We start from the raw sequence: 23,342 nt of genomic DNA on the forward strand, positions 1-23,342 counted from the left end.
CATGATGGTACTTTGGAGAAGTGGCCTTTGGGAGATAGCTAGAGACAGGTGAGGTCACGTGGGCTTTGTAGGAAGAGAGGGAGAGCTCTGGTCTTTCCTCCGTGTGAGGACACAGCAAGAAGGTAGCAGTCTGCAAGCATGGAAGAGAGCCCTCACCAGAACCTGACCACGATGGCATCCTGATCTCAGACCTCCAGCCTCCAGAACGGTGAGAAATCACATCTCTATTGTTTCAGCTACCCAATCTATGGCACTGTACTATGGCAGCTGCAGCTGACTGGCCGCGTGAATATACGACGGTACCTACACATATTGAAATTTTATGCTGCCACGGAAATCATGTTTACAAAGAGTTTGTAATGCCATAGAAATGTGAGATATTTTAATCTTAAGTGGGGCTAAAAGATTACAAATCATGTCATACGATATGAACTTGGTTATGTTAACAGAAACATCACGCAGAGGAAAAATGAAACAAAACAAAACTGAGAAGCCATATGTCAAGATGCTAGCAGCGCTCCTCTCTGGGTGGCGGGGTTATGGTGATTATTATTTTGTTCTTCCTGTCTCAATGTTTTCCAAATGTTCCACGATGAGGGGACATTGCTTTCAATAAAAAAAAAAAAAAAATACCTGAGAAGGGGAGGGGGAGGGGGCACTAGCTCTCTCCCCCCAGAGCTTGCCCCAGCTCGCCACACGCTCAGCCCTACCGATGCCCGATTCTCCCAGCAGACGCCTGGGCCAAGGGCTGGGCTTTCAAAGACGGCGGGGAGTCGGGCTGGGCAGAGCCTCTCCCAGAGGAAGAAGAGAGAGCCGGGAGGCGCCTCCATTCCCCCCTAAATGCCAGCCCCAGTGGAAGGATAACGAGACGATGGCGGCTCTCCAAAATTCTGCTTTCAAAAAGGACTTTTGAGAAGATGAGCAGGGCAAGATTTACAACGTTCTTCTAGCACTCGCTCCCCTAACGGGACAGTCAGGGAGTCGAACCTCTGCTAATTGGGAGACGCAGGACGGAGCAAGCCTGAGACCAAGTGGGCTCCTGCCAGAACAAGGTGGAACGTGGGTCCCAGGGCACAGATGGCACCAGCAGAAGCCTCTGAGGCCACCTTGCCCGCTCTGTCCCCTCACGCCTTCCCCACCCCTCTACCCTGTTCCCTCCTCCACGAGGGCACCGCTCGCTGTGCTGATGCTGTTCCAGCTGGCCTGTCCCCTGCCCTGCTGCCTCCCAGACACGCTGGGGCTGGGCCCTGCCATGCATCCACAAGGGCTGACCCAGGGCCTGCTGCGTCCCTGCCACGTCCCTGCTGTGTGCTGGGCGACAGGAAACGAAGTGGGCGGCTCCTCATGATGCTTGCGGCCTGGTGAACGACAAGGCATGGTCTGGAGCACAGTAGGTCCTCATGACACTTGTGCCTGGTAAGGGACAAGGCATTGCCCGGCACACAGTAGGTCTCCGTGACACTTGAGCCTGGTGAGCAATAAGGCATTGCCTGACACACAGTAGGTCCTTGTTACGCTTGCAGCATGGTGAGAAACGAGGCATCCCCAGGTCCACAGTAGGTCCCCATGACACTTGTGCCTAGTAAGAGATAAGGCCCTGCCTGTCGCACAGTAGGTCCTGAGAAAAGACTGGCCTGATTGGGAGAGAAAGTAAGTACTGACTCCCCACCCCCCACCCCACCACTCACAGGCATTCTCCCCCAGCCGCGTGTGATTTGGAAGGTTGTGCTAGAGTCAGGAGCAGAGAGGCGCAAGTGGAAAGAACAATGGATCGTGCAGTCAGGCAGAAGGAGACTTGTCGCACTTCTGCTGCTTGTTATCAGAGAGTCCTTGGGCCAGCTACTTCCGCTCACGAAGCAGCATGTGTGAGCCGAGGAGAAGGACGATCCCCACCTCCCAGGGCGGTGTGGGTTAACCAGGCAACGTGCATGAAGTTCAGTGCCTTGGCACACCGTAGGAAGTCGGCACGTGACACTGCCGGCTCCCCACCCTGCCCCGGAGTGTCTGCGTGCAGAAGGGGAACCAAGCTGCAGAATTAAAGCACCGTCCAAGGAGTTAAAAAAAAAAAAAAAAAAAAGAAAAGGAGAGCGAGGGAAGAATAAAGAATAATGCGCATAGCATCATTTGTATTCTTTATTGCTGGCAATAGTAGGATCCTCTTGGTCAGTTCTATAAATAGGCAAGCAGCAACCTTGAGAGCCAGGGGAGGTTAATGCTTTGGATGAGAACACCACGGAGAGCCAGCCTGGTGAGGGCCCAGCAGGTCACTGCTGCCCCCAAAGCTTTACAGAAGGGGACCCTGAAACCCCAAGCTGGGAAGGGACAGAGAGGGTATGGACACGAGAGGCACAGCCCAGGACAAAGGAGGCCAGCCCCGGGCAAGCCCTTGGCCCTCGGAGCCTCAGTTTCCCCATCGCAAGACCATGGGACCAGAAAATCTGACAGCCATTCAAGCTTCAACCATTCCGCTACCTCTGATTGTTGGCTCTTCTTTGGGCACAAATATGGGGGTTTCAGTGGGTCTTGGAGAGCAAGACCCTCTAAATCCTCCTCTGCCCCTTCATTTTTTTTTTTTCTGGCAAAACTGAAGAAAAACAATATTCCTGAGACAGCACTTTCGACATCTACGCAGGCTCTCAGAATATGGCCTCGGTACAGCGGACATCGGAACCCCACGGGACTGGCTCCATCCAGGGTCTTGCTCTGTTACCCAGAGCAAGACCCTGTTACCCAGGGTGATCCTCCTGTCTCAGCCTCCTGAGTAGTAGCTGAGGCTACAGATACGTACCACCATGCCCAGCTAATTTCTAAAGATTTTTTTCGAGTCAAGGGTGCCGCTATGTTGCCCAATCTGGTCTTGAACTCCTGGCCTCAAGTGATCCTCCCACCTCAGCCTCCCAAATCTACTGCTCTTTAATGTAACTAAAATGTGAGTGCATCTTGCAGGGAAGAGGAAGGGGCTGATCTGAGGTCTATTGCCTTCCCGCCTCCATTTCTGCAATCACTCGTTTATTTGAAAGGGCTCCATTAAACAGAGGAGCTAATTCCTAGAGAAAGCTGGCTGCGTCTTGCCTAACTGTGGCTCCGCCAGCCCTCCCCACTCACTCACCACTGCCACCTGCGGCCCTGAGTTCAGGCCATTTGGGGGATGGTGAGTCCTTGCTCATGGTCAGTTGGGTACTCCAGGGCCATTCATTTCACTTCCCTCACCAGGGCGAGGCTCCGTCACAAGCAGCCGTAGCAAATGAGAAAGCTCCGGCCTGTGAGACAGAGGCCCAGACATGTCCCCACCGTGCCACTGGCTTGCTGGGTGACCTGGGGCCACTTCCTCCCCTTGCTGAGCCTCGGTGTCTAGCCACGAGCAGGTTGGACATGGTGTTTGTTAAGGTCTTGCCCCAGGTTAAACGTCCATGTCCCTCTGGTTCAGGGCTGCAGTTAGAAGGAACAGCTACACTTACTTGCACAGTGGCCAGGGTCATTAGAGCAGAGAGATCGGGGGCTTTGGGACATCCAGGGACAGGCGCCAGGCAGGCCTGAGGGTTGGGTCTAGGAAACTGTCCTCAGTTTCTCCCATCCCAGGAAGGAGCACTCGAACTGTGCTGCTGCGGTTGCTACCAGGTCCCTGAACCAGATCCTTGAACCTGGTCCAGCACGTGGGGCTTTGGGGTTCCACAGGGTTTAAGAAAACACCAGAGGGAGAATCTCAGGCGTGGCAGGGTGCATACCCCAACCCGGCAGTCACAGCTGCAGCAGACCTTTGAAGGGACTTGAAGGCCAAGGAGTTGCCCCTCCACTGGGGCCACAGCTATGGCCTTATATTTTGGAGACAGCTGCCTGCAGGGGTGAACCACATCCAACACCTGCATTGAAGCAACCTGCAAGCTCTACCCCTGCGTGCCTGTCCCGCCATGTCTTCCCGGATCGACTGCCTATTAGCTGTGCCCCCTCACGCCAAGTTACCAAATCTCCGTCCGTCTGTTTTCCCTCCTGCAAAACGAAGATCCTAAGTCCACTCTCTCTTGAGCTAAGGGAGCCCTGTTAGCGCGATGCCTGTCACTTAGGAATCCAATGAGCTCTGGCTAAAAAGTGAAAGGTAAGATCCAGGGGGGGAGAGCCCACTGCCAGCAGGGACGGTCATCAGAGTGCTGTGTTCCCATGCTTGTCATCACGTGTCCGCCGGCGAAACTCGACCCAGGGGCATTCCACCAACCCAGATCACAGAGAAATCTCGATCTGCCCCGGCAGATGGCGTGGCTGCGACACTATCCATCACCAGACGGCTATGCAGGCGGCACGTTATGATTATGGAAATGTAAATTATACGTGTTATGTCTTCAAGCTTAATAACTTGCTACTCGGATTAATGCTCTCAGGAGGCAAATCTGCCTCGCTCAGCTCTTTGAAGCCGGCTCTGAAACCCCGAAACCATAGCCCGGGCTGACACAAGTCTCTGCTCAGCGGAGGAGTGGGAAATGGAGTGGAGAGTGTCCTGGGGCCGGGGACTGAGGGGACGCGCGGACACAGCGGATGTGTGTGTGCTTCTGCGTTCTAAAGCAGGCGCCAGGTGCAGGCATGAAGTGTGCCGCAAGGTCGCGAGACCGGCAGGTCACTGTGCTGAGGAGTGTGTGCAAAAGAAGTGTCCTGAAAAAGTCCCAAGTAAGGACACGCGATGTGATTCATCCAGCTTATTTCAGGGCATGGACCTCAGGGGGCGAGCTTTTTGCTTTTTGACAACAGAGATTCTGAACTTCAGGAAGGAGAGGCTGGTCTAAGATGCAGGTTAGTGGCCTGGAAGGGAGGAAAGGATGACGTACACCTGTTCTTGACTGTACCTGGACCAGCTGGGGTCTAGGGTCAGACACACTCAGCAACGATCCTGGCTCTGCTAATGACTGGCTGTGTGACACTGGGCAAATTACCTAACCTCTCTGTGCCTGCTTCTACATTTAAAAAGCAACAAGGATTATGAAGTTAGTATAAACTGTTTATACAGTACCCGGCACATAGTAGGTACTAAATTCATGCTAATTCCCTCCCTGAGTCTGCCAGCTCCCAAACACAAGCCCCAGAAATTCTCTAAACCTCTAATCAACTTGGACACAAATACACGAGCAGGTCTAGCCATTCCTCCTGTCCCCAACTTTCCTCCTCTTAAGAAGTACACTTCTTTTATTTAATCCACACTTCCTCATACCTGCCCTGCCTTCCACTTTCAGCTCCTTTCCCACCCCCTCCAGGAAGCCTTCCCAGATTGCGGCTGACTCTTCCGAGAGCACCCATCACACTTCTATGATTTTGCTGCCATCTATACTCTGAGCTCTGAGTCACATTCACACTCCTGTCTTTAGGATGAAAAGACAAGTTTCTTGAGGCAGTTTTCATGTTCTGTTTCCCATATACCTTCCTTTTCATTCATTCATTCACCCATCCATTTGTTCATCCATCCATTCATTCAACAAGACATTTAATGAGCTTTCTACAGGCCAAGTAGTCCCCAGAACCTGCTCAAATTAGGGCACAGAAGGAGCAGCATGTGAGACTAGGAGTCGGGCAGACCACGCCTCTCCACGCTGGTGTGAGCATAAACACCTCAGATACGCGTGAAATCTGGAGAGAGCAGCAGCAGGAGTGACTGAGAGGCACTGCCCGGGAGCCAGGCCGCAGGGGCTCCAGCCTAGCTCTGCCACCTGCCAACTGCAACCTTGGGCAAGTCATTTCACCAGCCTGTGGCCCCGTCTTCCAGGCGTAGAATGGGAAAACAGTGGTATTATTTCACAGGGTGGTTGTGAGGATTAAATGAGTAAATATATATAAAGAATTTGATACCTGCAACATAGTTCAGAGCTACAAAAGCGTAAGGTGTTGTTCTTATAGAGAACCCAGAACCCGCGGTGGAAGTCTCAAACCTTGGTAACCACAGTTACGTGTTCATGCCTGTCCCTCCTGACTTGTTCTTACATTTTACAAACATGTGTACGTATGTATTATACACATGTTTGTGTGACAAAACAGTCACCTGATTTTTACATAAATTGACTCATATTGAACACTGTCTGCTCCATCTTTTTTTTCCCAGCCAAAAAATGTACTTTAAGGCTCTTTCCTCACCAGCTCGATGACGTGAAGCTCATCTCTTCCCACACTGCACCCCGATCTCTGGCGGGGACTCACCACCATTGCATTCTCACTCCACCATCGATGGAGATTTAGGTTGTTAATTGTTTTTCACCAGCACGAACACTTGCAATTAACACCCTTTCACAGGCCATCTTGGAGCACAGGTGCAAGTAATAATCTAGAGAAAAGTGGAATTCCTAAGGCAGCAGGCAGTGTGCTTTTATTCCGTGCAACCACATTTCTTGGGGAGAGTAGCCCCTGGGGCACACCTCCACCCTGTTGCAGTTCCCACAAAAACCTGCAGGGGGCAGCACTATGCCATCTGGGCCTACAGAGACCCTGAATTCTCACCGGCTGGGGCTGGGTGAGAGAGCTCCACAACGGTCTTCTCCCGAGGAAGCTCTCACTCTGTGCAGAGATCCTTCGTGCTTTCTTCCACAGGCTTCAGAAACCTCCCAGTTTAGGCAAATCTTAGCGCTATCTTCCAATTCCACCTGGGAGCTAAATCTTGGGCTCTGAAGTACTGCAAAGCACCAAAATAAAATGAGTAACTTGCTGGTGCCTTAGGGTGGGGATGCCCTTAAGAGTCTCCCACTTGCTGGAAAGCCATTCCCAGACTTTAGACATGTTATTTAACCTCTCTGGGCCTCAACGTTCTCACCTGTTAAATGGGGCTACTAATGCCTAAGCCCATGGAGCTGTCGTGTGGACCAAATGAGGATGAATGAGATAATGTACACAAAGCATCTTGCGGTGGGGGGGGGGGGTCATGACACGCAGAAGGTGCTCAGCAAATGGTGGGTGACATTAGTAACAGTGCGATTACAATGATGACCCCATTTTTTATTCTCCCCATTCTCCCCACTGCACAGATGACAAAAGAGAGTCAAGGTGGTGGAGTGTCTTACGCAAGGTCACAGAGAGGATAAGAGGTAGGGCTTGGATATGAATCTCAAACTCCCCAAGCTCATGCCCCCTCCCACTTCTCCCTGAGCCCTCCCACCAGCGGTTCAAAGGGGTTCAGATAACACCAGGCCAACCCTACAGCTTGGCCCAAGACAGACAAGCAGAGAGTTTTTAAAGAGGACATGGGACTTAACAGGCTGTAGACAAATGAGAGCCCTCGGGCTCTAGAACCCTGAGCAGGTGCTGGGCACAGCCACATGGGTTAAAAAGTCCCTCCCCATTCAGCCCTGCTTTGAGGAAGGACAGAAACTGGTGATGTGGACTCCCCGCCCCGGTGGCATATTTTAAGGTCATGAGAACGTAAAGCCCTAATTAGCGCTGTCTTCAGAGCTCCTTCCCTCTGCACCACTGTCGTCTGCGTTAATTACTTCTTACAGGGACCACTGACTGCAGCAGCTTCCCAGGCTCCTCTCTCCGCGCCCCCAAACCGGGCTCTGCAGAGCAGCCAGGATCCTTTTAAAATATAAGTGGACCTTGTCCCTTCCCTGCCACAAACTCTCCCCTCGGCTTTTGATGGAAAATGCAAACTCCCTGCAGCGTGTCTCAGGCTGGCCCTGCCGCCGCCTGGCCGGCCTCATGTCTTGCGTGCCACCTGAGCTTTCGTGCAGGATCAAGTACTCTCAGCTCTTTCCACTGCAGGCCTTTGCACGTGCTGCCCCCTGTCCCTGAACGAACACATCTCAACACGCCTACTTAAACGCTTATTTTATCTGTACCCCTCTCAATTGACTGGGAAGGCAGGAAATTCTTGATCGCAGACGTAGCAATAAATAGAACACATTGGAGGCGGTAAGTGATTCCACATAAAGTGAGAGCCGGTGAAGAAATAAAAGGATGTCTTCTTCTAGGAACTGATCCCTAACAAGGAATTTTATCTCTCCTGAAGTACCAATGATTTCTCTAGTAAAATGGAAATAATCCATTCATTTCTCTTTTTGCCTTGTTTGCTAGGAAGCTCAATTTAAGGATGAAATGCTGTTCCTGTCAAAGGCATCACACACACAGACTTTCCACTATCGTTTCTGATTCCTCTACCTTTTTATATGACATGCTTTTCAGGTTAATTCACTCAATTGTTTTTGACCTCAGCAGGAAAATTAATTATAAGCATATTAACAAATAAGTAAATGAGATAGATAGAGTTTAAAGAGGATGCTCACTCTCATAATTCACATGGTAGATGCACAATACAACGACTGCCAAGTGGATGAATACATCCCAAAATCTGAGCACATCCCTAGGATCAGACACTTTCTCCATGCAGCTGGAGGCAGAGATACTTCTCATACTGCCTGGGCAATAACTGCCCTCTCCTCCTACCTCTCTTTCTCCACTCTTCAGAGTTCCTTTGCAGCTGCTGAGTCTGGTCTAAGAACACATGTCATTTGCAAACATTTCCTTAAAAGAAAAAGTCCAAAAATTACTGTTTCTATATTCTTTCAGAATGATGACATACTCCGGTAGTGGCATGGTAGCCACTATTTCTCAAGGAACTGTGGCTTCACAGTAGCATCTCCAACGTCCGTGTGCCTATCAGGCGGCCGGGACCTGGGGCATAGCTGCGCCACGACGTGGCCCATCTGCTCCTGCTCTGTGCAGCCACCTTGCTTCCTTGAGCTGTTGCATCCCAAGGTAAATCAACTGGACCTCACTGCAGCTGTGAGAGCCCCTCCAAGACCCCTCCCTGAAACGCATCTCTGCATAAGGATGAAGAGACAACACGACAACATATGTTGAAACGGAAATGCAAGGAAGCAGGTGATTCGACAATGGGGGGGGGGGGATATGAACAATGACCAGGGGGAAGAGCAGAGAAATGGATGATGACTAGTTGGGAGGAAGGGAACCCGGGTATCTTCTTCTCCCCTTTCTGGTTTTCTTTACTGCTATTGAAGCTTGCCTTTAATTTGGGCTTCACAAGGCAGGTCAACCTTATTTGAAAAAATAAAAAATAAACTGTTCATTCCTTCCACCTTCTTTTCTTTACGAGTTTGACCTTCTCCAAGGGCTCAGTGTGAAGATGCGCAAGGAAACCTTGGCGCCCGTACGGGGGATGCTGGGCTCTCGGGGGCTGGAGCGGGGACTTGACATTTTAAAGCCCCTGCCCTCCACTCTCATGGCTCCTGCATGTCTTAGTGAGTGAGTTAAGGCTGTGTGAAAAGGAAAACCACCAACAATCAAAGAGAGGGGAAAAAAGTCTTGACCTTGGAGATAATGCTACCAGAAATTTGCAAGAAAGTGACAGAGTGTCCCCCCCTTTGCAAAACAACTCACAAAATGAGGACAGAGCGGATTCCAGAAAGATATTGATTCCTTTTTAATGCAATTCTTCAGTTATCCTCTAAGCCTGGCTTTTAGTCTCTTATAATTTAAGTAAATTGCTTTATAAATGTTCTTTTAAATTTTGTGTCTTTTTTCTTTTTTTTTTCTTTAAGGGAGAACTAACAAGATTCTAGGAGTCATAAATATAATCACTCAAGATGAGCCCCGATGGGTTTGCAATGGAGTGTTTTGCTGTCCAGGATCAATGTCCAAAGCACACGATCCATCAGGAATATCTGTTTATTCCAATATCATTTTCTTGGCCCATGAGTAGATATATTGACGGGGTTTATTCCCCTCCTAGACTCTTTATGTCTCTCATCACTTTCTGACCATTCTCAGTTGAAACAGTGATGGGCTTCCAATTTAATTCAACCTCAGGCTGAAGAATCTGAATTTAAGGTAGATGAATCAATCATTTCCTAAAAAACTGACTCATAAGATATCAGAAAGGAAAAGAATGATAGATTTGGATGACATCAAAATGTAAGACTCTTATGATTAAATGGGCATAGGAAGGATATCAATAAGTTATACACAGATATGTAAATATATACATATACACAAATAATAAACATGTAAAGGAGTTCAACTTTACTATTTAGATTATGCAAATTAAAATAGGATACTTTTTTGCCTATCAGATTGGCAAAAATGCAGAAGAAATATAATATCCAGTGTTGGCATAGTTGGAGAAAAATGAAGAATCTCAAACGCTGCAGAATGTTGGTAGGATGGATTATAAACAACAAATTCCTTCCCAATAGCAGTTTGGCAACAGTTAATCAAAAGCCTTAAAATTATGCCTCTCCCCCCAAGCCAATGCCACCTCTAGAAAGACAGCCCAAGGAATTATTAGAGATGCATTTAAAGATTAATGTGCAAAGATGTTTAAAGCGGCAATATGGATAATACTGAAAAAACAAACTGTCCAACAAGAAATTAGTTAAATAAATCATGTACTTCTTCACTACAATATATTATGCAATCATTAAAAATCATGTTCTGGAGACATTTATCAAGGTGGGAAAAGAGTCATGATACATTGCTTGGTGAAGGAAACAGGCTAGATAACTGTGCTCAGAATGGCAGTTTTGCAAAGAATCCCCAGTACAAATGTACACGCAGATGCAAACCGGGTAGCAAACTGTCCACAGTGGTTACTTCTGGGTAGGTGAGCAGGTGGAATTATCAGTAATTTTTGTTTTCTTCTTTTTTGTTTTTCTGGGCTCCCCAAGTTTTAAAAATTGAGCCCATATATCTTAGATGAAAGAAAAGAAAGAAAAGAAAAAGAAAGAAAAAAGAAAAGAAAAGAGAAAAGACAAGATACACTTTTTTATTTTAGGACCCGAGGAAGATTCCACTACTCCCCATGTTTCCTATAACTAAACAAAATGATCTTTTAACTTATCCAGTCTGTGACAGGTTGACGACCACCAGCCTTTTACCTGAGGCCCAGGAGCGACCCTGTTCTCATCCTCGAAGTGAGCTGATCTGCCAGTGTAGACGAATTTAGAGGCTCCACCATTCAATGAGATGCTTTCATAAGCCACCAGTTTATTCTAACGTGGGTTGAGCTGGGGTCCTAATTAACTATCAGGGTATTTCCAGAGGCAACGCACAAAATAAAAACCTGACAAAGGTCAGGGCACACTGAGAGAGATAACAAAGAAGGAAAAGAAAAAGAAAAAGGGAAAAGTGCCCAATGCCACCTCCATCCCTGATCACCAGTCAATAAAATGCAGAGCGTGCCCAGCAAAAGGCAGGGTGGCCGGGGCCAGGGTTTTCTGGTTCTTGGTGGGTTTTCTTGTCAAATGGCTGCAAAGTCATTTCTACAAGGAAAAACCTCAGGGAGGAAACGTCACTTACTGAACCTCTGTTCCCCCCAGCACCTCGCGGGGCCGCACACCCCGCTTCTCTGTTAGAAGCAGCCAGAGCCGTGGCAATGAGCCGCGCCACGGAGGAGGAAGACCTGGGCCGAAATCCTGGTCCCACCATCTCGTCTGTGTGTCCACGGCATGTCGCCTCCACTTCCGGTCCCGGTTCCTCTCCCAGGGGGCTACGGTGGAGGTCAGTGGGGGACACACACAGCCCATGCGGAGCTCGATGTCACACAGAAGGATCCCCACGGCAGTGATATTTACTAATGTGCTAAGTTAGCGTAAGCACCTTAGGCGTGTTTCTCTTTGTACTTTCTGCAGTGCCAGGAGGAGCATCATCTTGTAGGAGAACGATCCCAACACTGCAGTTTGCACACAGGCGATCGTCAAACGCTCACACTAAATAGACGGGCCCAGCGCTGTAATCCATCACTTGCACCCCCATTCTATCCCCGCTTCAGAGACAGGAAATCGGAAGAGTGAAGTAACTTGCCTGCCATTTGACTACTATTCACATCACAATTTTACTAAAGAGGAATCTGAGAATCAGAGAGGTTACGAAGCTTGTGTAAGGCCCCACAGCTACAAAGTGGCAGGGCCAGGCTTGGAAACCCAGGCACCCATTGTGGGGTGTCACTTCTCTCTACTGTCCCTCAGGTCCACAAAACCTAGATTAAATCCTGGCTCTGCCACTTTCCACCTTTGTGATAACAGGCAATTTTGCAAAACAAAGCCATAAAAAGTGGCACCTGCCTTGAACTTCATGGAGTTGTCTTGAGGTTTAAGTGAGTTTATGCACACAAAGCACTGAGAACAGTGTCTGGCTCCCTGTAAGCCCTCCGTTCAGAGTTTATCATCATTCCATGAGCAACAAAGAAAACACCAGGAAATATACTATCTGTGTCATGACCGACCTAAGTGACAGGGGGTAAGGGAAGGTTCCCAGAGATGGGGGCAGCGGCAGGGTGGGCGGGTGTGCCGGGAAGCATGCCCTGAGGCTGGGCCTTGCGGGCCATGGGCACCAACAGGTGGAGAGAATCGAAGCCCCGTCTCAGAGGAGGCATGATGCTTGTCCGGCCAAGTGTGGACTCGCTTTGGGAAACACCTGGAGAAAAGGCCGGACTGCAGGTAAAGGGGATGAGATCACCGGCAGCCCGAATGCCACGTTGAGGAGCTTGGTCTCTGCGCTGCAGGCTCCTAGCTCAAGAGCAGGGTGCTAGGCGTGGCACAGCTTGATCAGATACACAGTTAGAGTGTGCACCCTGCCACCAGGATGGAGACAGACGGGTGCACAGATGAGCAAGGCGGGGTACAGACAGGTGGGTGAGCAGGACGCTGCGGTTCGGCGGTGGTGGCAGTGACAGCAGGGACAGGGGGAAGCGGGGTCTGAGAAGCGCTGGGGAGAGGCCAGGCCTGGAGAGTCCAGCCCGTGCAGGGCTAGTACAGTCACCAACAAAGAGACCAGAGAAGAGCAGGCCAAGGTCGCTGACCTGCAAAAAGTCCAGGTTTTGAGGGGAAGAGGAGAAGCCACCATCAGAGGGCTGGAAATGAGCCAGGGTTTCCAGAGCAAATAAAGATTCCTAATACTGGGGGGGAGCTGAAAATATAAATAAAAATTAAATACACACACTAAAAAGGAGCACAGATCCTGTGCAGAGACTGCAAGGCTGGAAGATGGGTGGAGATGCAGACACCTGGGGAAAGAGAGAAAGGAGTCTGAGGAAGAGCTGTACGCGGATATGGACCTTGGAATAGACTTCAAATCTCAGGATTAGAAGGTCTCCTGCAGGGGGAGGTGGAGGAAATGTGGGAAAGGTTTGGGGCTTCCCAGAGAGAGAGAGGAGGGAGGCGCAAGGGGAGAAATGAAGAAAACAGAAAAGGTACACTGGGCCCAGGCACGACGAAGGATGCCATCCCTCCCTCTGGGGACAGGAGGATGGAAATGGCAGAAGGAAAACCCCTCCCCCAACTTGCAAACAGACTGTTTCCCTGCCTACACGGGAGGTGAACTTCTGAAAGCTGGATCGCTTTCTTTTCTTTATCAGAAACCTCTTAATGAGGCTTACCACACCATTTCATATGTGGTTCAAATAAATTACAGAGTTGGGTTTTTTGGTATTTTTTTTAAGCACGGGAGCCCACGTTATCAAAGCACCACTTCCACCTGCATTAATTGCTGTCATGGGCTCTGGGAACAGCCACCCCCTCCGCCGCCCCATCAGGGTCCCTGGGGAGCCCATCGGGGAAGGACGCTGAGGTTAGGGAGGTGGCCGATGCAGGGGACAGTGCTGCCACACTCTGGGCCATGTGTCTGTCTTCTCTGCCTCCCCGTGTTTTTTAAGGCCTCGCAGATAATCAGAAGAGATGTGGGCACACACGACTCCCTTCAACCCCTGGGCTTTATTACTGCTGTAGAGCAAACACGCAGATGCCAAAAGCCAGATAGAAGCAATTATGTTTTTAAAGAAACTCTGCCTATGTGGGAATATTGACTACAGTTAGTAAATGACTCTGCAATTCCAACAGCTGTGATGGATCATAGGGTCCCTGGGTCCAGATATTTTCTTCCAATGGCACTTTAAAAAACAAAATACTAAGCAGGCACAACAGAGGACTTTCAAAGCCAAGCGAACGCAGTCGATAACATTTTTCATCACAATGTTTGCAGTGGGACCTCTACTGCCATATTTTTTCAGGCTTTTGATGTGCAACGGTGCCCATGACCCGTATGTGCTAGGTTTGGTGGTGGGGATATCTGAGTCACCGAGAGGCAAAGGGACCAGCCCAAGGTCACAGCCAAGTAATACTGCCAGATGAACCCAGGTCTACCTCCAAGATTCATCTCTTGGATTTTCCAATATATCAGTTGAACGTGCACATCTGGAATCTTGTTCCAAAACAGCTAAGGACAGGGACAGGGTGGGTCCACTTCTCTGGTCAAGTCTTTATGTGGAGAAACCCCCTTGCTGGGGGTGGGGGATCCTAAATGAAGGCAGCGCTTCCCAAACCTTAGTGCAGTTCAGACCCGCCTGGGGTGCTCGTTGATTTTCAGGCAAGCTAACACTGTGAATTACCACCTCCAGGGCCCCAACGCCTGGTATGTGGAAACACCCTTTTTGATGTCACTTCACTCTGTTCTTCCCTGTAGCCTAGAGCATTACAATCCAGGAAAGAGGACATGTGGGGGCTTGTTTATGGATGGCTGATGTATTTGCTTTGCATTCAGAGTTGGGAGGATGCTGCTATTAGGAAATTCAGGTAGAGGGAAACAATCACGACCAAAGTGGCTGCCAACTGAAGCAAAGCCACAGCCGATTTAGCGGGGGCACAAATTCTCAAAGGGGAAAGGAAGCAAAGGTGCTGGGACTGAAAAGAAAGAAGAGCTAAATCCATTTATGCATTCTCTGTAGAGAATAAAGCAGCCTTTAAACACACTTGTGATTGCTGGGGACTCAGCCTTCACCCAGAATGTTGGGGCTTCTAGAAACCTGAGCAGTTAAAAAAAAAAAAAAAAGACAGAAGATGTATCTTACCCAAAATTGGTTCATTGATTGCTTCAGAATGCATAAATGATTCTATTTTGGAATCACAGACACAATCAGGCTGCTGAAATAACCCACTTCTGGGGATAGGGCTTGAAAATTAAGAGCAAAGTGACAAATGAACCAGCTGAAGGGGTCCCACAGGGTAGATCCGGGCTGCAGCGGGTGGGAAAAGCTATGGACACCAGGCACAGACCACAAATTTAAAAAGTCTTTTCACTAAAATAGTAGCAAAGGGTTTCAAATGTTGTCACACCTAGGAAGTCATTTGATCCCCACGGCCATCTGGGAAGGAGGCAGGTGGGAGGTGGCTATGACCATTTCACAGCTCCCAAGACAGGGGTCAGAGACGTCATGTGAACTGCCCACGGCCACACAGCCAGTTTGGTGGTGAAGTACACACTGGAGCCTACGGCCTTCCTCGATGTTTCTGTCCAGCGCCCACTGTGCTGCTAGCCACAGATCTCACCCTCGGGAGCCAGAGAATCCCAAACTCACCAGCGCTGGATTAGGAGCGAGATCACTCCATCCATTTGGTAAATATCCATTTATTTATTAAAGCACCTACTGTGTGCCAGGGACTGGGGACATGTGAATGAGCCACTTGCCACTGGAGAATCTTTGTTCTCATGGAGCAGACTTGTACTGGGGGAGGCAGATGATAACCAAACACACCAATAGGTCCTCTTAGTAGTGACAAGTGGGCTGGAGCAGGTTAAAGCCAGGTAAAGGGATGAAGGGACCGGTGGGATGACGATGCAGCTCTGGAGGGGTGGTGGGGATGCAGAGGCACGAGGATGTCACAGCACTAAAAATGCTGGGGCCTGTGGCCATGGATGAGTCTCTGTCTCCCCCCGATTCCCCAGGGACAGGGCCCCGGTGCCGTTCACCTCTGACTTCAGGTCCCAGCCACAGCCTCGTGGGCGGGTGAGCGCTGCTCAGAGGATGTCCAGGCTGAGACATGCCGCTGCCCCTTGATGAGTAGGTCTCAGACCCCCCACTTAGTAAAATGAAGTCTCTGGGTGGTTCTTAATGGTACCCCAGGTATCGGGCACAAAATGTGTCATCTGCCTGCCCTCCCGCAGGGGACTGTCTTGCAGGAGGGCTGGGTTCCACGAGGTTCCTAATCCCAGTGGTGACCTTGGGCTCACCAATTTCATCTCCTTGAGCACGACCCTGCTCCTGGCCTCCCGGGGGGAGATTAAACAGGATAGGAAGGACAAAACACCTGGCACATAGTAGGCGCTCACTAATGTCAGCCTCCTCTCTTTCGCAGTAGTTGTTTAGTAAAGCAAAGTTCAAACGCAAGTGCAATGTAAACTACAGACTCCGGGGGTGATAGCATGTGCCGATGTAGATTCATCAGCTGTAACAGACGTACCACTCTGGCGGAGGATGTTAAAAATGGGGAGGCCATGCAAGTGCCGGGGCAGAGTGTATGTGGGAAATCTCTGTACCTTCTGCTCCATTTTGCTGTGAACCTAAATTTCTCCAAAACATAAAAAGTCTATTAAAAAAAAAAAATCACAAATGCAGTAGCCTCATGGTGCTGCTTTCTGCAGCTGACACCGGGAATGCACAAGAAAGGAATAAAGGGAGGCTTTGATTCCTACTCTCTGTGCCCTTTCCACCTGCCAGGCTGTAAACGTAAAAGGGAAATGTCAGCAGCACAGAAATCTTAAAAATCACCCCGACCCTGGGGCGCAATTAGAAGTCTGTGTGAGCTCAGACTTAATATCAGATTCCTGTTTAGGGGTTTAAAAAAAAAAGAAAAGAAAAGAAAAAAAAATCAATTTTGAAAGATTTGTATTTCAGCCTCCAGCTACCTCTAGCCATTTGAATGCCATTCCTTGTAATCAGATTCTCTGGTCCTGGCTAGGGATGAGTCTGGGGTCCCTGAGCAGTGGAGAACAAAGGCTGCCCTTCCAGGTCTTAAAAGAACCTGGCTAGAGAGCCAGTTGGAGCCTAATCCTCTGTGAACGCTTGCTTCGGTGCAAAGCCCTTCGCAGGACGGAGGGGGATTATGACTCCGAGGAGCTGTACATGTGCCTTGAGCACGAGCAGACTGGCACACGCACAAGCGGCTGCGTGCACTGACAGGTGCAGACAGGCTGTGTACCCCGCGTGTGGCAGGCGGAGGTGACAAGCTGCAACGTATACACGATCCAATTGGTCAGAGGTTAAAGGATCACACTTATCTTTGCAGCTCCATCCAAATGATGAATCTATGGCAAGTAATAAACAACACTGGGTTTGTCAGCAGAGGGGAATGACAGAAAAACAAGACGCTAGGGCTGGGGTGATTCTCTATCTCTTTGATGTCCGCCTTCAAGTTAGGAGGCAAGAATCTTCTCTTACAAAAATACCGATTCTTAAAAAATAAAAAAAAAAAAAAAGCATTCTCTTCTTTGATTTGAACTGTAAATAGCCAGCTGAAAGGTTTTTGTCCTATATATGCATCACAATTTTCTAAAACCTTGAGTATCAGCTTGAGTCAACTAAATATACAAGATTAAATTAAAGAAATGGATCCTCTCAATACATTGCATTACATTCTTGGTATGCAGCAACCAAAAATCTACTCAATAAAGGGTTTATGAATAGTGAGCTTTCCACATGTCATTGTTGGCAGGACTCACAGGACCTGAGAATGAATGCAGGGCCAAAGGAAAGTCTGTGCACGCCTGTGGTTTCCAAATTGGAATACAGGAACGAGACCAGGGGGAGAAGCTACATTTCAGACACAAAGTTGGAAGTGGCAATAATTTGTAATGGCTTCAGCTAACCATGTACAATGGGAAAAGGACAATCATGTCGTTTAGAACGTGCTGGACCAAATACAATGACATATTAATACAGACAGATTTTTCCCCGGTTATTATGCAAAGGAAAGGAGGGTGTGATAACTCTAATTAAATGAGAGGGCCAGTAACAGTTTTTAACTTCTGGGATATTTCAAATTCTAATATGTTCCTTGGATTTACCCATGGGGATGCTGAGACCATAAGGAAGCCATTTAGTTTTTATCAAGATGAAGCACACACACCCCCCCCCCCCAGCAAGCACGTGTAATACACTGCATTCTGCTACCCCCATAACCAGGGGACTCAGAAAGCAAGCAGGTAAGTGAATTTGATTTTGAGCATGCCCAGGGCGGTGCTGTTTGTGCCAGAATCCTATTGTCATTTTCCCATTAACTCTGGAACAGCACAAGGGTTGGTGTTCTTGGGTCAAGAGACAGCAGTCAAACTCTTGTCTGTACAGTATGTAACCCATCAATTTCCTGATTTAGTTGGATGCCACACAGGAGTGCCAAGACTCTTCTCCCAATCCCTTAGCCAACTTTCTTTACTCCGCCTTAAATGAAAGCAATTTCAAAAGAACAAGAAAACATCAAATTAGATATCCTAAATGTCTTCTGTGCAGCACATACTAAGCAAATCAGACTGTCTGAGCTGGAAGGGATCTTGGACAGCTCCCGGCCCATCCACCCTGGAACACAGAGAGGATCAGTAACTTGCCCAAGGTCACACAGCAGGTGTGCAGCAGAGTCTAAGGCAGCATCCCTGGTTTCCTTGGCCAATTTATCAAGCACATCTGACTGAAAACCTTTGAAAGATCTACTTTTTTATTATCACTAGTTTGGCTCCTGTTCTTTCGAGATAGATTTTTCAAAAATCCAACATTTCAACATAATTGCAAATAGTAAATGGCTTGCCTTATCTGGACCTGTCACTTCAGATTTGGAAAATGGGTTTCTAGAGAGGGATGGGAGCCCGATGAAAGTAGAAAATCCTCATCGAACTGCTTTGGGTCACAACGGATGCTTGATTTGTCAGAAAGAGAAATGGAAATAACTTTGCTCAACCCCCCCCCTTTAAAAATCTGCAACCCTGTCTTATTCATAAACTCTTAATTAACTTGATAACTAAAATTTAATTTAATTTTCTTTTTATTACACATACACAATTGATCTCTCCTTTTGGGATGCTCAGAGGACCCTTCCCCCCCATCTTTCCATCACAGAAAAAAATACATAAAGATTTTAAGATCAATAACACATCTTCTACTAAAGCCAATGTGGTACCCTAGAAAAGATAAAGGAGATGTGCAGAAAAACTGTGCAGAAATCGAATACAGTCTCAAGCCTAGTGAATAGCAATGCACCTTTACCAAAACATCCCTGACCCGGTGCCCTGCAGCGCTATAACTTACAAGGAGAGGCTCCCAGCAGAGAAAGGGCAGTTTGTGCCCAGCAGAGAATCCGGGGCCCCTTTGGGATTTTAGTTAAGGGACTTAACACTCTTAATTTTGTGGAAATGTGTCAACAGTTCTCCGGGTGTCCTTTCAAACTGTCCCTGAAACTATCTGCCCATCGTGCAACCCTGCCACGGCCTCAAGGAGTAAGTTCCGCCTCCTCCGTTTTAAATTCCACCCACTGAATTACAGTCTGTCTCCTTTCCCCCAGTGTTAATGTGACACACAGCACCATTCCTCCTGCCTGTTGCCTCTGAAGGGTCCCAAGGGGTCCATCGCAGGCAGGGTATGTGTCTGGCAACGGCCAGAAGAGGGGCAGCCCTGAGGCAGGAGCTCGTTCTGTCTTGGCAGCTGCCTCCATTGGAAAAATGACAGAGACAGAGAGGAGGGCTGCTCAGCTCACACGGGCTCCTGTGCCACAGGCTCCCACACTTCAAGGACAGCGCCGCGCCTCTCAGCCTCTCCCTGCCGGCAAGTATTCATTCTCGGGCTTCAAAAACTATGTCATAGAGAGTTTAGGTTTCACGCTGGAAGCAACAGAGGCAATAGAGTTAAGCCTGGGGCTGCTCTGAGTCAGGGCTTAAGGCACCACCACCTCGTTCAGGGAGGTGCAGACAGAAGATCCAGAGCGTGATCAACAATATGGGGACAGGGGGCCCTGTTGGTAAACGGAACTCACCGCCAGGCTGCTAGATCCTCATGGCACGGCTGAGTCTGGGGCGCAGAATGAAGGGAAAGTCGTGTTTTTCACGTCCGGGTTAACTGACAGCCTTTCCAAAGCCTATATCCACTTGTGATGATTAAGTTACTCAAGTCTTTTTTTAAAATTGCTACTAAAATTGAACCCATATTTATAAATGACCATTTGAATCAAGTATCTTTGTAGCATAAATTTATCATCTGAGAACTCTAGACCTTTTGGGGCCAGGGCTAATGTTCATTTCTTTATAAATATACAGAATGCTAGACAAAGGGGGAAGATTGATAGGGGGAGAGGAGACAGAGAGGGGGATTGTTGCATGGAAACTCACAGTGGGCTTTGCCCGCTGTACCCTGTGAGTCTACAAACCATGGGCCTATTTCCAGAAGCTGAAAAGAAGTTTCTGAAAGCCACAGGGACCTGCCCAAGGGGGTGGATGGGCTGGGAAACAGCTGAGGGAAGCCAAGGTCAGAGACTAGATGGTGGTGTCCCAGGTGCACTGCCAGGGAGTTGGCTCAAGACCCACCTGGTCACAGGTCACTGAATAGCTTACAGGAAGTAGCCAGGGGCCTCTGCCGCCTAGGAGTTTCCCAGCAGCCCTCGCTGGCGTTCAAAACACCTGCGTGGAGGAGCACCAGGAGGCAGGGGCTTGAGGGGTCATAGGTCAGCCCAAACCCCTGAGAAGCATTTCTCTGCAGAAGCAGAGGGCGTGCTGATGTTTCTTTCCCCCCAAACTCTTCCCTTCTTGCACACATAGGAGTGGGGGTGGCTAAGTGCCTGCAAGGGGCCCCTGAATCCACCCATAGAACCAAACGCCACCCATCTCATACCCCAACTGGCTTTCAATAGCCTTGGGCTGGCCGGGCGCGGTGGCTCACGCCTGTAATCCTAGCACTTTGGGAGGCCGAGGCAGGCGGATTGCTCAAGGTCAGGAGTTCGAAACCAGCCTGAGCGAGACCCAGTCTCTACCAAAAATAGAAATAAATTAATTGACCAACTAAAAATATATATACAAAAAATTAGCCGGGCATGGTGGTGCATGCCTGTAGTCCCAGCTACTCGGGAGGCTGAGGCAGCAGGATCGCTGAGCCCCGGAGATTGAGGTTGCTGTGAGCCAGGCTGACCCCACGGCACTCACTCTAGCCTGGGCAACAAAGTGAGACTCTGTCTCAAAAAAAAAAAAAACAAAAAACAAAAAACACAACATCAATAGCCTTGGGCTGTGAGATTTAGCAAGTGCACACACACTCCTTTAAACAGCTTGATTAAATTCCTGGAAGCTTGCTGTCATGAGGTTATTTTTCAAGATTAACAGACACGAAAGGTGCAAAGACTCTCGGGGTAGCTGGGGGAGGGGTTATTTTTGACACTGGGGCAGGAGCCTCATTTCCAACAAGGTTAGGGACCACCTATCTGGTCCAGCTGCCCCATTTTCTAAGCGGAGAACAAGAGGCTCTAAGAAGGCAAGCGACTTATTCCAAAACACAGAGCCTGGTCCACAACACAGCAGGGTCAGGCCAGAGCTTTGTGCATCACCCAGCCCCCACAGGCCACTTGAGAGCTAACAAAACTTTCTTTCAGAGGCAAAAACCTATAGGACAACGACAATTGCAGCTGGGGAGGGGGGCGGAGGAGGCACCTACTGATTACTAACTACCTGTATATACAAAGCAAAGTCTTTATCTCGTTTGATGCTCATAAGAATCCACATCCATTTTCACACTTTTTAATCACATATTTGCCCTGCTATTTGATACTATCTATCCCCTGCATTAGCCTTTAAGCCCCAGGAGGGCAAGGTCTATGTCTGTTTTGTGAATCACTATATTCCCAGCGCCTGGCACCTATTTGCTCCGTAACCTAGATGTTTCTGTTTTTAAGACAGGAAAAATGAAGCCCAGAAAGGTCAAGCGATTTGCCTAAGGACACACAGCACGGAGCTACTGAAGAAGCCACTCCACTTTGCGTATACTCTGCCCGGAACTCCTCTCCAAACCCTACCTTGACGGCCTCCGCATGGGTCACCCGGGCCAGGGATTTGTCGTTGACACGCAGAATCTGGTCCCCGACCCGAAGCCCTTCCTTCTCAGCCAGGGAGCCCGGCTCCACCAGCGACACGTAGATGCCCACGCCGTGCTCCGAGCCCCCGCGGATGCTGAAGCCTAAGCCCTCGTGGGCCTTGGCGCGCCGCAGGCTCACGATGCGCACCTCCCCGGGCCCCGCGCCGTCGGGGCCGCCCCAGGCGGGCTGCCTGTAGGAGGCGGCGGCGGGCAGGTAGAGGCCCTCCGCCGTGTACTGGTCGAAGAGCAGCTGGTCGGAGCGAGGGATGACCAGCCGCAGCATGGGCAGCAGGCGCCGCTTGACCGGGCTGTCCAGCAGCACGCGCAGGGTGCGCACCAGGTCGAAGACGTTGCGGCGCGCGTGGTAAGCGTTCAGGCAGTGCGTGAACTGCTCCCGCTCCGCCTCGCTCAGCAGCGCGGTCAGCGCCTGGTGCAGCTGGCGCACGTTGGCAGACAGCAGCCGCAGCCCCGCGCCCCCGCCGCCGCCCGCCCCGGCCGCCGAGCCCAGCGAGCCGGTGGAGGACGAGCTCACCGACACGCCGTCCAGCTGCGCGTTCATCTCCCCGCCGAGGCCCGGCCGGACTCGGGGCGCGCGGTGGGGTGCCGCTGCGCTCGCGGGCACTGGCGCGAGGCTGGGTCCCGGGGAACGCGGCTGGAGTCTGGGTAGTGGGGGCGCGGAGACGGAGCTGGATCCCAGGAGACGCGGAGACGGCGGCTGGAGACTGGGCTCGGGGAGCAGGGGGACGGTGCCTGGATCCCGGGGGTTGCGGAGACCGCCGCTAGAGTCCTGCGGGGCGCGAAGACCGCTGCGGTCGTGAAACTGGAATCCGGGGGACGCCGAGACGACAGCGGAGTCTTGGGGGACAGAGTTGAGTCCTGGAGCCTCGAGGTCGCAGACACTGCGGCTGGAGTGCGGGGGGCGCGGAGAGAGCGGCTACATTCTGGAGGGCACAGAGACGACGGGTGGCTGGAGTCGGGGGCGCAGCAAAGCTGAGCGCCCCGTCACACCATGCCCGGGGCTCCCCCAGCCGGGCCGCCAGTTCCTCTTGGGCTGGGGGACCCCAAAGTCAGAAGTTGGGGCGGGGGTCGCTCTAGTCCCAGAGCTCCCGGGTCACAGCCGATGGGGCCGCGCGGGCGTCCGGCAGGGGGTGCGGGGCATGTCCCGGGCAGCCCCGGGATGCAGAGCCCGGGGACCCCCGCGCCCCTGCGCCGCCCGAGCGCAGACGGAGCCGCACGCCCGCGAGCCCGGACTTTGCGAACTGTTGAGCCGCCCGGGGCCGAGTCTTCCAGCGAGTTCCGACGCCGCCGCCGTCGCCAACCCAGCCTTGGCCCCGCCCCCTTGCCCCTCCCCCTCTCCCGCCCCGTCCCCCCGCGGGCTCTTCAGGAAATGACGTTCCGCCTGGCGCGCCGGGCGGTTGCCTGGAGACGGGGTGAAACAGTCCAGCCCCGGGGAAGAAAGGGGTGAAAGTGGGGGGTAGGGGCTGGAGGAGCCCCCGAC

The 23,342-nt window shown here is 50.4% G+C and overlaps 1 protein-coding gene across 1 annotated transcript in view; it reads right to left on the reverse strand.

Moving 5' to 3' along the window:
• Positions 1–23,153, reverse strand: part of WHRN (whirlin) — an 85,471-nt gene extending 62,318 nt beyond the window's left edge. Inside the window, exon 1 of the mRNA XM_012768817.3 lies at positions 21,786–23,153. Coding sequence (XP_012624271.1) covers positions 21,786–22,403 — 618 coding nt within the window. The 5' untranslated portion in view covers positions 22,404–23,153. The remainder of the gene's footprint in view (positions 1–21,785) is intronic.
• Between the last annotated feature and the right edge of the window lie 189 nt (positions 23,154–23,342).

This window comes from Microcebus murinus, chromosome 12 (genome assembly GCF_040939455.1).
Source record: "Microcebus murinus isolate Inina chromosome 12, M.murinus_Inina_mat1.0, whole genome shotgun sequence".
NCBI lineage: Eukaryota > Metazoa > Chordata > Mammalia > Primates > Cheirogaleidae > Microcebus > Microcebus murinus.